The 16,603-nt window shown below is 44.4% G+C and overlaps 1 protein-coding gene across 4 annotated transcripts in view; it reads left to right on the top strand.

Moving 5' to 3' along the window:
• The window catches only part of LOC307263711 (RNA-binding motif, single-stranded-interacting protein 3-like), a gene marked incomplete at its 3' end in the record, with an annotated part of 279,795 nt that overhangs the window by 83,132 nt on the left and 180,060 nt on the right, over positions 1-16,603 (top strand). For 3 of the 4 annotated variants that reach the window (XM_080044936.1, XM_080044935.1, XM_080044934.1), the window contains exon 1: positions 5,066-6,235. The exons of the other annotated variant lie outside the window; for it this stretch is intronic. In XM_080044936.1, coding sequence (XP_079901062.1) covers positions 6,161-6,235 — 75 coding nt within the window. In that variant the 5' untranslated portion in view covers positions 5,066-6,160. Of the gene's footprint in view, positions 1-5,065; positions 6,236-16,603 lie in introns of those variants that run through there. 4 annotated transcript variants of the gene reach the window in all.

Here is a 16,603-nt window from a genome sequence, read left to right as displayed (position 1 = left end):
AGAAATTGCATTTTGAGAGAGATGTGGAGAATTTACACACACAATGTTAACATATCTCTTTGCACAGGGTTTACAAACATTTTTACATATTAGCGTGCCTTCAAATTGAGTTTAAATAGTTGTATTCTTTAATGAAAAAACAAACCCTGCTTGTTATAGCTACACGACAGTTTCAGACACATTTCATCACCTGTACTAAGCACTTTGCAATCTTCTGTGGAATGATGAAAACTGGTGTTCAAGCAACATCCCTTCATCAGTCTGTTCCTAATTGGAGTGATTATAAACTTCAGAGAGTATCTTAAGCTGTAATCAGAAGATATCTTCTCTTATCCGAGCGCAGTCTAAGTTTCTTGATTGTTGCTATCGTCTGTGTTGCAACAGCCATGTGTCCATTACCCATGTCATAGTTGGACGTAGTTGAACTTTCCCTCGATCATGGGGGAAGTCTGCTTGTCATGCTCCATCAGTAGGTTAGCATTGCATATGTAAGATGATCTTCTGGTGCTCAGGTATCTCCCTAGTAGCACCACACCAGTGCAAAAAGCAAAAGGGTTTTTCTAGGAATACCAGGGCCCTGTTGTTCTCTAAATCCACCACTTCCCTTCTCTCCCACCAACCCCTTCTCCTCTTGGCGCTGTGCCACCCCCTCCCTCTAAAATTCCACGCATCTGGTCATTTCTGGGAAACACCCAGGACAGGACTGTCCAGCAAAACCACAGGAAACAAAGCCTCTTGGTTTCTACAGCAGCTTGAAGAAGGCCATGCGTTTCCTTCGGGGAGGGGTTGGGGCAGTGGGACAAAGTGTGGTGGATTTTCTAGGAATTACTTTTGGAATGGGAACATTGTGTAGTTTGTTGCTGTTTTGATGTTGAAAAGATGTGGTATCCCTTTTTTGTTCAGATTAAAAAAACAATTGTAATTGTTTATCTTGACAGGGACAGCCCACACTTTAAAAAACAATTTCACCATAGTAAGCCAGTCGCTTATTTCCATCTAAGTTGTTCTTGCATTGAATGGACTGTATTTCTTATATTTATTTCCCCTTCTTTTTTATTAGAGATTCAAAGCATTAGCAGAGTAACAGCGTGTTCATTGAACAAGAGGGCAGCTCTTTAAATGCCTCTTCAGGATGCTGGACTTAAGATAATTGCACGTATCGTACCAAAACAAGCTTGCTTTTACTCCTGTTACCGTGCACACTTGCCAAGTAAGAAATTGACTGATCCGGTTAAATAATGGCTAAATGAAAACTATACCCCAGCACTTTCTCTTGAACTGCTCTGGCTCTGACCAGAGGGCCCCGCTGTGATTACGCTGAAGTTTTCTATTACTACTCTTATCTGATTCTTTTTGAGGGGAATTGTAACAATTTAACATGTTCAGGGGAACATGATTCACCCTCATCTGTCTTCCCATTTCTCTATTTCAAAGTGCTGTGAATGACTCACTCACGCTCTCAATTTAGATAGAGATTCAACTAGCATCAAAGGGGGACCTAGGAACAGAGGAGCAGCAGATGGCTATGGTTTTCTTTCATGAAGATGTTCGGCAGACCCGGCTGCAAAGTATTAGAACATACTTTTAAACAGGCACAGTTATAAAGAATACCTTTTTATATTTTGTAGTGACGATTTTCAAAAAGCATCGAACATCGACACTACCCTTATCTACGCTCATCTTCTGCATGTCAGAAGAACAGTAAGCCCCAACCACATCACCATGGAGATGAGTCTACAGTAAATGAGTCAATGTTGCATCAGTATACAGATGAAAGAGCGGAGAGAAATTCTGTCTTTCTCTCATTTCATGAAATAGTTGGCTGCATATCAACTCTCTCTGAGACGTCAGTCCCGCTGATTCAGACCAGAGTGCTTGCATCACCACTACAGGGGGAAAAAAGACCATACGCACACACACATCCTGTCTTCAAGGTCTGCTTCCACAGAGCGAGACTCATTGCCGACGTTTATTTACACACAGGTTGCATTGCTGGCTCTCCCGTCACATTACTGAAATTGCATTTATAAACTAACCTTTTCCAACTCGTGGTCAGAGGCTGAAAGTTCATGTCAGCCGGGCCTCCAGGTCAGCAGGTAGTTTCTAGTGTTGTCCTTATGGCCACAGGTCAAGTTCTTTAGTTTCAAAAGTCAAGTCTCCATTCCTCGGCTTTTAATTCTTAATTGTCTGCACAATGAATATTTATGGTCTAGCTGACAAATGTCTGTGAAATAGTACTCCCCTGTGTTTCCATTCTGTCTGGACTCATTTTGAGTGAACCTCAGAAAAAGTTTCAGTCAGGTTGCGTGTATAAAAAATGTGATTAAAAGCAAATATTCCATAATTTATTTTTGGATTTGTTTTATAACAAGAATGGAATTGGGTTAGGGCTATCGCTACCGATTATTTTCATGATGTGCAGATTATTTACTTGGTTATTTGATTGACATGTTTGTCTAAAAAACCTTCCCAAAATAGTGAAAACATTTATAATAATTTCTGCAAAACATGATTTATTCAAATTCGTTTTTTTTCTTCACCAACAGTTCAAAACACAAAAACATTTAGTTTATGAAAAGGAAACACATTGCATTAGCACCTGAGAAGCTGCAACCATCTGCAAATTTAGCTTGAAAAACATACATTATATACATATATGATTATCAACACAGTTTTCTGACGATTTGACTAATATATCCTCCCACTGATTGTTGCAGCTCTCGGCACGAAAGATGACATCTGGTCACATGTCCGTGTAAAAATCGATTTAAACTGATCCACTATTGTGCTCCACTCCTTTAGAAAAAAAATTGCAGCATTTTCAAGTGAAAACTGAAAATGATGAGCCTTATCTCTATCTCTCTCTCTATCTGAAGTACCGAGATGACTTCACGTGTTCCCTCGGTTGACACGCCGTGTTATAAAGACGTATGAATCCTTTCTGCCTCTGTTCCTCCTTCAGGCTCCATCTCCCAGTGTGTCTCTTACCTTATTTTCTCCCTGTATCTCCATTTCTATTATGCTCTCCATTGGCCTTCTGTCCATCTTAACTGTCTTTGTTCTCTAGACTTGCTGCCTTTCCCCCTAGCTTTTGAGAGTTTTATGTGTCTGGTTGAATCCAGAGGCTGTTAATCTGGTAATCCACAATCGATATCAGGCCTCATCGCTTTCCTACGGATAAAAATGGCCTGATCTAATAAATATGTTTTCTTCTATATGTCTGTAAAAGGCGGCCATTTTTCACCTCACCCCTTAGCTTTGTTTTGGTCCCTGCGATGCTTCTGCTGGTATTGATACGGTCTGTCCACATAGTTCTTATAAAGATATGCATTTGAATGAGATTCTGCATCAACATGTTGCAATACGCTTGAAAATAGTCTGTATTTCCTTGCAGCTCAAAAATGTATTAAACTCAATGCAGTGCTGGACATTATTTGCATACGGATGCGACATAATTGATGATCAATATGCTAACAGGTGAAGAAATAGTGTTTTTTACAGCTAAACTAATTTATTTTTTAGTCTTGCACTAGAAATATATAATTAGGTTAACATCGTTTGAGAGGGAGACATCAGCCTCATGTATTTTTGTGTGTGTGTGTGTAATGCTCTCAAGTGTAACAGATTAAACACAAAACCAAACTCATCAAAGTCGCGGGTCTGTTTTCAGATGTGGAAATTGCCAAAATATAATTGTTTTCAGTCCAGTAATTTCATGGTGAACCTTTTTTGGCTGCGGTTTCCTGCACGACTCGTGTCAGGTAATTGGAATGAAAAGCAAGTTTATATGCTAACTGAGTGAGAAAAATGAAGCTCAATATCACTGAGATACTCACGGGGTTAGTTCCTGTCTGTGCGTGCGCGTAAGAGTGCGTGTGTGAGTGCGTGTGTGTGGGCCTGAGAGCGTTTTGATTTGTGAGATGAAAAGAGGAATGGGACTCTCGGAGCATTCTGATTTTGTAAGCATGTGTTTGATCTTGTAGAAGTTTTGAGTGTAGTTGTGGTTACGTGTGATCAGGCAAACACTCAGCGACTATACATGTTTTGGTTTTACTTATGGTCAATCAAAAGAGCTTGTCATCTTTTGATGTTATACAGGAAACAGTTTCCCCCTTTACTTAGTGTTTTTTTCCAGTGCTTTTACACGTATCGTCTGTTATTATATTACTTCATGACTGACTGCACATCCTCTTTGTTGACAACGTAGTCAAAGACATAGTTTACACTAAACCTAACCTCTGTAATATGATGTAGTTCATGCTTCTGAAGTAATGTGTATATACCAAAACATAACTTTTTTGTAAGAAAAAAAAGAAAGGTACAGGATAATAGAAACAATGGTTATAATGTGGTCCACAGGCAGCAGAGATGAGGGGATTAGGTTAAACATTGCCTCAAAATATACAAACAGGTTCAAATAATGTGTACACTGAAAGGGGTTTATCTAACTTTGCTGGTCTTTATGATAAGACAATGAACCTAGTTTGTTGTTGGAGACAGTATGTTCCATGTGCGGTAGCTCCGTGTGCAGCCAGTAGGGGGAATCGACTGCTCGCGCTGTTGATGCCATCTCTCCCCCTTCAGTCTGTTCCCCTCTCCTCCTCTATCCCTGCGTGCCTTTCTCCCAGGTTGTGGAAACGCTGCAGCCCGCTGCTCTGTGTCTGGAATCCCTCTCTCTCTCACTCACACACACACACACACACACGCACTCACACATACACACACACACACACACACACACACGCATGCACGCATGCACTCACACTCACACACATAGCCCGCTCAAGACCCTCCTACCGGCTGGGCTGGGGAAAAGGAGAAAGCAGTCTGCTCCGCTCGCAAGCCTCGGACGAGCCCCCTTTACCGCCCTGTCAGTGTAGAGGAAAAGGAAAGAGAGAGAGAGGCTGAGTGATAGAGAGAGTGCACGCGAGATAGAGAGAGAGAGCAACTGTGTGACAGAGGGAAAAGAGAACAAGGCAGGCTGCTTAGAGGAGTGAGAGAGCCAAGGACTGAATAAGGAACACATTTTACAAGAGCAGGAAGAGGGAGGATCGCAGACGAGGGACTCCTTCTCTACTAGGCACCTGGGACAGAGTCACTGTGTTTTCCCCCCCCACCCCGCTCGTCTTCTATAGCTGGAACCCCCAGTGGATTGACTAACCAACCGGTGGATCTTTTTAATAGACATTTAAAAAAAAAAATTGATCATTTTCCCTGTGCTGGCTCTACCGCCACAGACTAAGAGATTGCTTTTTCTGTTTTTTTCGTGCTCGCCTTTCGTTTTTCGTGATTCCTGCTCCGTGGCACAAAGTGCATCTGTCGGCAACCGGTGCTGAAGATATCTCCACCTCTGTCAAACAGGACAGCGCGCAGCCAAACGTCGGATCAGACTACAGAGGAGAGAGAGATAGAGAGAGAGAGAGAGAGAGAGAGAGAGCGTGACAGTGTGTGCATGTAAGAGAGGGAAAGAGAGAGACGGAGGCAGTGAGAGAGCAAGAGAGTCGGATTCACATTGTGTTTTGAGAAGGGAGGCAGATCAGAAGCCCAGGCAGGAAAGACTGGAGTGAAACAGCTTAAATAGAGAAGTGAAACCTATACGTCCTCTTCCCGGTTTTTCCTCGCCATCCCTTTTCCTCCTCCTCTCCTCCTCCTCCTATTCCTCTCCCGTTTTTCCAGCGTTTCACAGGACCGCCAGAGGCTACTGACACCTGCACTTCTTCTCTTTTTTCCTCTCCTATCTATACCTCATCCCCCCCTTTATCGCGAGTTTAAAACCGTCCGGTACCGGCAACTGACACGGACGCGCTTGCTGCTTTTGCTCCTTTTTTGGGTTCTGGCACTTGTGGAAATATTTCCAATCGATTCCGGGGCAGTGACAGACTGAGCAAAGAGCATCCGCCCCAACAACACTGAGGCACCCGGACCCCTGGTTTAAAAGGCACCTTTTGGTCAGGAACTTCCCCAACCCCAACCACTTCAGAAGCAGAACCTTCTGATTGGACTAGCAGCGGTGTGGACGGTAAAAGAACAAGGAAAATCTCAACAACCCCCCCCCACGTTTATTTTTTGCTGCCTCTTGTCTCATTTTGCTAGCAAACTTGGCAGCGCTCGCACCCGTGTTGTCACCATTCCCTGCCTCAGTGCTAAGGATTCCAGCTACATGGGCAAGCGATTGGAGCAGCAGCCAATGTACCCTCAGTACACCTACTACTACCCCCACTATCTCCAAACCAAGGTACGCCACGCTCTTTCTGATCTTACTTGCATTCCTCAAAGCCCTACTCATCTACTCCCACACTCTTGTCCTCCCTCCCTCCCTCCTTCCCTTCCTCCCTCTCCACCTCTCCCTGCGCCACCTTCTTTCTTCCGCCCACCCCAACCCTTTCAACCCCCCCCCCCCCTTTTGAGATGGTGGATTTGATGGATAGCTGGCCTTGGCTGTGATGGTTTCAGATGGCAGGTACCTCGTTAGGGTTTGGATGTCTGTGTCAGTGCGTGTGTGTGTGTGTCTCGAGTGAAGCATCAGGGATCAGGGATCAAGGCTGAAAGGCTTTGAGCTATACTGTTAGTCCAGCCCACTAGACCGTTACTGGGAGCCCGTCCAGTATATAACCTCCACCACCCATCTCTCACCTGCAAACCCAATGAGCTCTACCATAATGTGATACACTGCAATGGTGTTGCTGTGACATGTGAAATAACGTGTAGAAATACATTCAGAGCGCTTTTGTTAATCTGACTGCTCTTTTTGTTTTGTGCCGTCATACATCAAACAAATTGAATTCACTTAAGAAGTATTTGCAGGCGAAATGAACGCTATTGTTTAAATGCCTCAATGCCACTTTTTCAAAGAGGCGAATTAAACATTTAATTACAAAGTAGCTAATTTACTTGACTGCACTGTTTTCTTATAGTGCCTTTACAGGGAAGGGAAAATTAGGGGTATGAACCCTTCTTTTGTTATGGCAATGGTCGGTGTGGTTCAAACAGAGAGCAGGCATGAGGAGGGCTGCCCGTGTTTGCTCTGGCTGTACTATGCATCAGTGCCTCTGGGATTGGAGCCCAGGGCCTGGGCACTGATGGCTGCCAGGACCCCGGCTGGGCGCAGTACCCAGACATCATCAAGGGATTAAAATGGAAGCCTTTTGGGGATTACTCTTAATTGTTTTTTTCTACTGCATACTTAATGTAGAAACAAATTGCCCATTTTTGTGTTGCAAAGCAATGGCTGAACAACATAGTGAGGGTGGGCAGTTGAACTGTGTGCATTGATTAGGTGTCAGTTGCGTTCTAAAGTGCTGTGTTTTAATATGAATACATACATATCTCCTATTGCGTGATAATAGATTAGATACTGTAGGCATGGATATCAAAACGAGAGTACTGACCAAAATGCATATTCTATATTCTTAGCATATAGGGTTAAAACGTTTTGGAAGTTGGCACTGGATAACAGGAGAGATGTTTAGGCTTGTTTTTTATTATTCTCATATTCTTTAATCATATATGGTCAGAAATTTTTCTAGCTTTAGTTTATATTTTATTCAAGCAAAGTTCTGTAATTATGCTGAAACATTGAGCAAAAATGTATAGTTATTTCCCCCAACAAAAGGTATCAGGAAAGAAAAGTAGTGTTTGGATATCGGTTCATAAAACTCAGCCTTTTGAATTGGTATTTACGCTTGTGGAATAAAAGTAAAAAATGTGGCAAATGACTTTCTACTCATAACAAGGAAATAAGGCAGGAAGAAAATGTTTGTAGGCAAATAATGTATCAGTAAAATTGATCAAGTATAATCAAGTTTAATAATATCTGTGCTGTTTTCCTCCTCCTGCGTGTGGAGCTGGCTTGTGAACCAGCATGCTTCCAGCAGGGAGGACCTGCCTGCGGCCCCACCTGGCAGTCCACTAGCTTTCCCCCCCTGATTTATAGTTTAATACATTTGTGCTACTGCCATATGGCTTCCCTCTCCCTCCCACACCCCCTCCCTCCACTACTTCTTCCATCATCCCCCTCTTGCCCTCCCTCCCTCCCCGGGTCTCATATCTCAGAGAGAGTTGCTCATCTCGGGGGCCTCTCAGCCTCTCAATCAAGGTATGCCCCTCCATTCTCTCCTCCTATACTCTCCCTTTCCGCCCCCCTGCTCTGCTGCAACAGGGCCCCCTGCCTCCTATGCCCGTGCTGCACTGCACTCCCAAGGTCAGCGCAGATCCCATCTTACCACCGTCAGCGATTGATAAATCCTTGAGCCGGCCACTGGCGTCCTGTGTCATGCAAACTAGAACCGTGGTAGGTGTGGGGGAGGGGGCAAGATGGGCATACATTTCCGTTTTGAGATCAGCAGCCAACATTAGTATTTCATGGTTAGTTAGCATAGCCAGTGGCCTTGTTGGGTTCATGTGATAGAGAGTCACAGACGGGGGTCAGTGGGAGAACAGAGAGAGAGAGAGAAAGAGAGAGAGAGAGAGTTGGTCAGTGTGTGTGCGCCGAGAGGGCTGTGTGTGGAGAGCGATCTCACGCTCTCATTAATGATCATTGATAGCTCGATTACAGGGAGGGGAGAGGGGGCATCGGCTGCCAGTTTCAGTCCACACAGTCCACACACAAAAAAAAAACACTTTGCGTGCAAAGAGATGCACACATTTACTGTAAGTCCCCCCCCCCCTTTTTTTTTGCACACACTGCTCAGATTTAGGTATCAGTGTCAAATCACACAGGTCTTTCTATTCATCTTCATTGCTGCGTTCTCTGGGTATGGCCTCATTCTCCCAAGAGACGTGGAGGTGGGGGGGGGGGGGGGGGGGGCGGGGGCGTAACTCATACCAAAGTGTTGCCATTCTCCTCTCGCCTCCATTTTATGATACATATTTAAGATTCTATGCATAAAAGAATTTATAGAACATCTGCGCCTGGTTACAACCAAAGGCTTTATTCTAAAGAAAAGGAGCCAACGTTGTCGTAGTTGCATGGCAGCGCAAACAGAGGGGGCCTTCTGAATTGGGGGGTCCCTTTATCTCCTCTGTATGTGCGTATTGTATTCTAATTTAATAGAGTTCTCTGGATTAGAATGCCAAAGTCATAGAAGGAGATGAAACAATAACATTTGGCCTTCTATTGATTAGTGCAGTGGGGCGTAGCATGTGCTTCTCTTTAGCTGAATTATTGATTCCTGAAAGAGGATTTGTGTTTCTGTGTGTGCACGTGTGTGTCTGTATGTGGTCGTAAATGTGTGTGTGTGTGTGTGTGTGTGTGTGTGTGTGTGTTTGTGGTTTTATATGATGTTTCAGCCGGGGGGAGGTGGGGTGTTTGCAGGATGCTGTTTTGATGAGAGGATCCTTTTAAAGGGCCTATTTCTGTCTATTCCCCAGCTGATCAGTCCATGGAGTCATTTGCAGAAATTCGGCCTTCATCCAGCCTGTGTCTTCCCGCCTGAGTTTGATGTTCGGCGCTGTTCGCAGCTTGTTGTGCATGCAACTTTAATGATAGGTAATAGACGTGCATCATAAATGAGAAAATTGCAGCAAAACGCCTCGCTCTGGCCCCGGTCCCTCCCTCTCGCCCACAAGAACAATTACAGCACACGGATCAATTATTGTTATTTCAAGATAGTGTTTAGGGGAGAATATGAATTTTAACTCGGTGCGTGCGCTAAGTGCCTGTTAGTCTGGGTAGGCTTTGGATCTCATTTTCTTTTCAATGATGGGCATTTTCAGTTTCATTATGACGCAGACAACTCTAAAAAGGAAGTCTCCACTTAATGATAATTTGCCTTGAATACCTGCTGTAAATTCGGCCGCTGTTGTGACATTCACTTGGCTTTGCTGTTGCTGTCACTGTATATAGCCTTGTTACACCACTGATAGGCTATTACATTGCCTAATGTCAGCGATCGCACACAGGCAAACAGTACAAATACATAAGCATAGGATGCACTTCCAATGTATATGCAAAAGCAGACACACACTGCCACACACGCACGCACACACACACACACACACACACACACACACACACACACACACACACACTTGTTATTTGGCTCTGACCTAGGAGCAGACAGGCTTCTGTGTTGCTGTCAGACTAGTACACATAGAACCCGAGAAGCCAAGAGGGGCAGATTGAGGTAGATTTAGCAGCAGCTAATGTCCCTGTCCTTAAGTAAACACCAGTCAATGGAGCCCTTTGAGAGGATTTGTGCCTGTGTCTGCCCCTGCCATAGGCACCATTTATACTCTTAATTCTTTCGAAGTGGAGGACGAGATGGAGGGAAGGGGTGTATGCACAAAAGAGAGAGAGAGAAAGAGTTAAAAGTTAAAAGCAAGGGCAAAAGGTCTGGTTACATTACAAGGGCCGATCCATTGTACTACAGGAATAATGACGGAGCCTTCTAAATCCTTCTTTAATGCCCTGATGGAGGCGAAAGCGAAGCATAGAGAGACAACAAGGGACGGACAGATATACATAGACACGGAGAGCAAGCAAAATCAAAGGCAGGAAGAAAAAGGCCAAAGTCTTTTATTGAATCAGTTATCAGTGGCTGTACAACCCAGCTATAGCAGCTTAGGCCCCTTCTGTCTCCACTGATGTGGATCTGCTTTGAAGAGTTTATCAAGGGCTTTCAGGACAGGAAAAATACACTTCTTATATTACATTTACTAAAGCCCTGCCCTATTTCGAGACCGGGACGATATGTTCTTATTAGCGCTAAGACAGGGGTAGTATAACTCATTTCCCCCCACTTGTAATTCTTGATACGTGCTTCACGCCAGACTGCCCGAAACAAAATACTGTCTCCGCCTCGCTGTAAATCCTGACCCGTCATGTGTTCTCTCTTAGCTAGCTCAAATTGGCATTTTTTTTTAGTTTTGTTGCTGGAGCACAATTCGCTTTCTTTCTTACTCTCATGGTTTTCCCCAACCCTTTACCTCACACGGTCAAACCATGAAAAGGGTGGGGATTTTCATCGTTAATCAACTAATTTCATTTTTTTCACTCCTATGCGTGCAGCTGTACATATCCAGCGTTACAATCAATATGTGCAAGTTCAACTGTCTGTCAACGGTGGCGGTCAACTCCGGTTATTTGCCAAGGCCTGTGTGTGTGCACTCGCAAACATGCCTGCACAAATACACGCACACACACTACATTAGAGGGGTACTCTTAACCCTGCTCATCTGTCAACTGACAGCTCAGCCCTATCCGCACACCCATACATTAAGGTAGCGTGTGCATTACTGCTTCACCGCAGTCTCTCATAAGCCACAGGGCGGGCAGCGGAGACCCTGGCCTCTTGCATGCTGCTGTCCACATCTCATCACAGCTCCTTACCAGAGTGCTCTTTCAACAGTCATATACATTTTGTCAGTAGACCAAAGTGGGGGACGTACAGGGGAGAAAGCAAATGAAAAAATAAATGTTTTTTATTTAAATTTTCTATATGGTAGTTCTCTAAGGATGCGAAAGAAGGGACCTGTTCTAGATTAACCTTGCAGTAATTATGTTTACAAATTTAGCCGCAATGTTTTTTGTCTGCTTACTTCGGCCTGTGTGGTTTACAAGCACAGCTGGGGTATGATGAGTATGTGTGTGCAAATGCCTGCAAATGAAGTCTCATCAATTAGTATGTCTGTTATGAAGTCACAAGTTGTGGAGAAGCATACTATGTGTGTACTAGACAGTGTGCATGGTACATGGTCTATTGCTTCAACTGAAGGTCCCGATACAAGGCCCCTTCCTTTATTCTCAATCGATGTCCTTGGGCAAGACACAGAACAAAGTACCTGCTCGCTCACCGGAGGTCGCTGTGAAAATGGGCAGCTTGGATAAAAGCGCAAAATCTCAAATGATGCGCTCCGTGGTGGGGGCTCCTACCCCAGGGAATCTTATCTCCAAACTCCTTTACCGGACCAGCTGGAGATAACAGGTGAATCTAGTCTGAGGTGTACACAGAGAGAGAGAGAGAGAGAGAGAGAGAGAGAGAGAGACTGCTACCTGTTTGGTGAAATGGGACATATGGGACAGGTAGGTGGTAGAGTGAGTAGGGCAAGTTCCTTCAATGGGAAATCCTGGGTTAAGACGTCAAACAGGGACACGCACGTGCACACACACGTGCACACACAGAAAACCGTATGCGGTTTGTGTCTTAAATTAACAAATTGCGGGTGAGAACTTTTAACCACACGGTTGTTCTTCAGTATATGTGCATATTAGGCATGGCTTGAATTAACAAACAATGTTAAAGTGCCTTAAAATGCGTGTCCAAGGATGTGGTTCTTAAAAAGAACTAAAATGGAATACATTTTTTGAGGGAGTGTTCCTACAGAAAGAGGAATACGGGGAGACAGAGAGAAACAGTAAAGACATTGCTTCCGATTTAAACCTGGAGGAAACGAGACATGTTGTCCAAACCCATCAAACTTGGCAGGACTCTACAAATACACCCCCCCCCCCTTCTTTCTTGTTTTTACCAGAATTTCTTTCTGCAACACACTATCCGCCCGGAGCTGTCCACTCTGGCCCACTGCTTCACTCTTCTGTCGCTCTCTGGCAAGGGCCCATAGCCTGGCGTTTTCACGCTCTATTTTCTGTCTCCCCTCTTGCCTCTGAGGGACGTTGGGGTACACACTCAGAATATTGTTATTTTTCATCTGTGACTGTTTGTGTGTATAACGCTCACTTTTACTCAGATCACTCTTTCTTTCTCCTATTTCACCAATCCTTTACTCATCCATATACACTTTACATTTTTCCTTCTTTGAATTTTTCTTTCTTTCCCATCCTCCTTTACTCAGTCCATGTCTCTTCCTCTATTTCTGGGGGCCCCTGTTGTCTGCTGGGCATGGTGTCCTGCCATCTGTGCAGGATGACATGAGTGGCTGAAGAGACGCCTCCCGTGTAGACCCCCTTTTATACACACAGCCCATATTACCATACAGAAGAACATATGGGTTATTGTACGTACGTGTATAAACATGAAAAACCTTTTAACCATTTCAAGTTAATCTATTTGTTCTGTAAGTATGTTTAATATTACAAATAGGCAAAGATTGGATACAGACCTAACATTTTGGCAGCATTATCGTCAATATTTTCCAGCGGAAGGGAAAGCCATTGAGTGAATATGATTAGTCGGGGATCATCGACATTGTTGGAAAAAGAGATAAAGGGATACCAGACTATGTTGAAACCTCTCTTGGCCCCTGTTGGTGCTCAATTCTAGATAGGAAATGATAAGTGAAAAATACTTTTGTCTGGCTTTTTATTCTATCCTGAGAATAGCACGGACCTAAAAAAAACTACCTGATTAATTTGAACAAATGAATACATTTCTGAAAGGTGAAGTCGTTTGGTTTCTATTAATAAATGTCATTTGTTGATCACAATGCCTGCACTTTGCTTGGTTTCTGATGTTTCATAATGAGGGATAACAATCAGGCGGCCCTTATTTTGTGAACCACCACGTCGTCGTTGCTGAAATTAAAAAAAAGGAGGGCGGATCGTATCTTTTTTGGCCCCATTCCAGAGAATGATATTAGAGAGCAAAAAATGGGCAGAGGCAGGAGATGGGTCACGAAGGCTGGTATAGTGAAGCCGGGGATGTCAGGCTGCAAGTCACATGAGGGGGAGAGAGGGAGGGAGAAAGGGAGGGAGGGAGGGGGGAGAAGTAACTGCACCTCGTGAAAGAGAGACAGACAGACAGGCAGTCAGACAGAGAAGGGCTTTTATTTGTGTTGTTCTAGTGTAACTGAAGCTTTTGGTGTCTGCTGCTGCCCTACCCTTTTGGCACGCCGGTTTGACATGACGAATGCTCAGGTTGCCGGTGCAGCGACGAGCGAGGCGGTTAGGGAAGAGTAAGAGGAGGTGGCAGCAGCTCGGCTTTTGGAACGCGTTCACTGACTCAGACTCAGCCAGAGTAATTGCTCCTGCATTTTTAACGAGTGGCTGCTGCATACACTTTGAGGAGCAGTCGCAGCCCAGATGATCCCCACATGGCTCCCACTGCAGCAGAATTTGCCTTTTCACCTTCTTGTCTAAAGGGCATCTGAAGGAGGCCCTGCTCTCTTTTATCACCGTTCCTTATTAGACCTTTTGTTTTTTCGTCGTCACAAGTGGTGGTGTCGTGACTTTTAATATGCTAAACCAAATGAAGCCCTTGTAGCCTATGGACACTCTCCAGAGAATTGAGGGGCAGCACCGAAAAATGTTGTCAGTCTCATTACAGTGTTGTGCTCCTAGTCTGTGGTCTGCCTGATTACCAGACATTACATGTTATGGCCAACTGAGAGCACCCAACGGGGATGAGTTCATAATCAAAACAGTGTAGGCGATCCTGAGTATTCCAGGAAACTGATTTCCTGGAAGGTCTTACAAAAGGGGAGTATCGGTTTTCACATGCAGAGCCCCACATTGAGCCAGAATAAGGGAAAGCCACCTGTGCAATGAAAAAGACAAGGAGAAAAAAGATCAACAGTCTCATTTTTCACAGGGGTTCTTTTATATGCCTTAATGACAACATAGCCTGACAAAGAAATCCCTTTGGCCAGTTTACATCTCACGTTGAATAACTAGCTTTTCATTACCATTGTGGCCCCTCAAACCGATGACCTGGTGATTTCATCTTGATATTCAGAAACCGGAGAAGACACGGGCCACAGACATGCAAATAGTAGTGTAGCCTTACCACTGCAATTACTCTCGGAGGTCCTTGGTCGCCCCTCTCCTAAACACATGTACTGGCCGCCTGCAATATTTACTCTTCACAGCTGCATTAGCAGTGGCAGGCTCAATGAAAATACCATGTCACGCATAGCCTGAAAAAATGCCTCTGGAAAAAGCCAGCTCTGCCATGAATGAGGATAAGCAAATAGGCATGAGGGCTTGAATAGCTGCCAGTCCTGTCAGATTCCCCCTTCTCACCCAGCCACAATGAGCTCCTATACAAATAGGGATACGTGCACCAATTTAGCGCAGCAGATGAACCTTGCGAAGCCTTGTCGAGCAAGTGGGGGATTACCAAGAGCAAACAGGCCTTTCTCCCGGCTTTATTTGAGTTAAATGACTCGAGCAAACCCTGCTCAGATATTGCCTGAATGGGTTTGTCTGGCAGACCCCTTTCCACTGCGCCGGGCCCACTTCTTCAGGCCAAAACGTGTGTGCATTAGTCAGTGTATGGAAAAACACTGAATGGGACAGGTAGGCGGAATTAATTACATCGCAAGGACACTGATGCAGGGAGCACGCCGAGCCAGAAGAGTCACAAACCAGGAAAATGGAAACGAAGGCAAGAGGAGAAAACCCCAGGCATGATATAGTCCAATTGAAAGAGGGATTATTATTCTTCACTAGTAATTAGTAGCACATAAACAGCCATTGGCAACGGAATTAAAAAGTGTCATTATAATATGTGGTCTCCACACAAGATGCCGGTTCTCTCCCCTTTCAATAGTTAATCATGTTGCCTTGCAGACAACCCTCTCTTTGCACACACACACACACACACACAAGAGGGTAAGGGTTCAGTAATGTAGCAGACAAATGCCTGAAAATGAGAAACCTATTGGAGGGTTTTGAAGCAGAACACTAAGTTTTCCCCCCTGTGCAATCTGCAGGAGTCAAATGCTATTTCCTCTCTCTCCACTTTCCCCCTAAATTATTAAGGTCACCCTCACAGAACGAGTAGGACGGGAGAGTATGTGAGGAAGGAAATGCATGCCCGGAATCAATGCTTTCACATGCACTTAAGAAAGACCTGTTTTACTTTTTGTCTGTATTAAAATATGCACAATATTACCGGCACACGTTTTTTTTTAATACATGCAAATGTTAGCATTTTAGTACCTCCTACCGTTGGTGAATACTGATGTTTTTGTCTCCCTGTATTTTCTTGTCCTTGGGCTCTTATGAAAAAGTGAAAAACAGTGGCTTTGAAAAAAAAGAAAACAGTTAGTTACTAATTCCCTGCTTGCATTCTCTCTCTCATTAGCTGTCTTGAGTACCCTGTGGAGGACTTGTATCCATTATTTATCTCTAGCCCCCCAAAACAACAGCTGCATGCTTGTGTAATCGCCATATGTTTTGCCTCTTCCAACATATTGGGAGAAATCGGGCTGTATATGGGGAACTTCATATCAACCCGTGGAGATCTGTATCGAGCCTCATGCAGACATGCTGCTTGAATTGTTTCCCAAACCCTTATAATGGAAAATAGTAATACAGTATAACATTTTCCCTCACAAACAGTTGGAGCTTGGAAGTTGGAGGGACCCCATCTGGCAATCAACCACCGAGGCACCTTACTTATATCTTGGGATGCCTTAGCGCCACTGGAACAAGGGGAAGGGAAGAGAGGGTCACATTAGGATTCAGCCGATAAAGCAATAAACCCTTGTAGGAGCTGCAGTCGGCGCCATTCAGTGCAGATTCTGTGTCCTCAGCACTTTGGGCCCGCAATTAATCACTAAGCTGACATTACCCCGCCTTCCCGCGAACATTGGATAAACACTCTGGCAATGGTGAGCCGACGTCCTCCGCCACAGACCTGCTGCAATCGTTAAGGACGACTGTTGATGCTCTCTCTCTTTTGGAGATGTTTAGGAACTCTCT

The sequence above is a fragment of the Ammodytes marinus genome (assembly GCF_949987685.1).
Source record: "Ammodytes marinus genome assembly, chromosome: 17".
NCBI classification, from domain to species: domain Eukaryota; kingdom Metazoa; phylum Chordata; class Actinopteri; order Uranoscopiformes; family Ammodytidae; genus Ammodytes; species Ammodytes marinus.
Note: the sequence above shows the minus strand (reverse complement) of the source record. Positions and strands in the feature narration are given on the sequence as shown.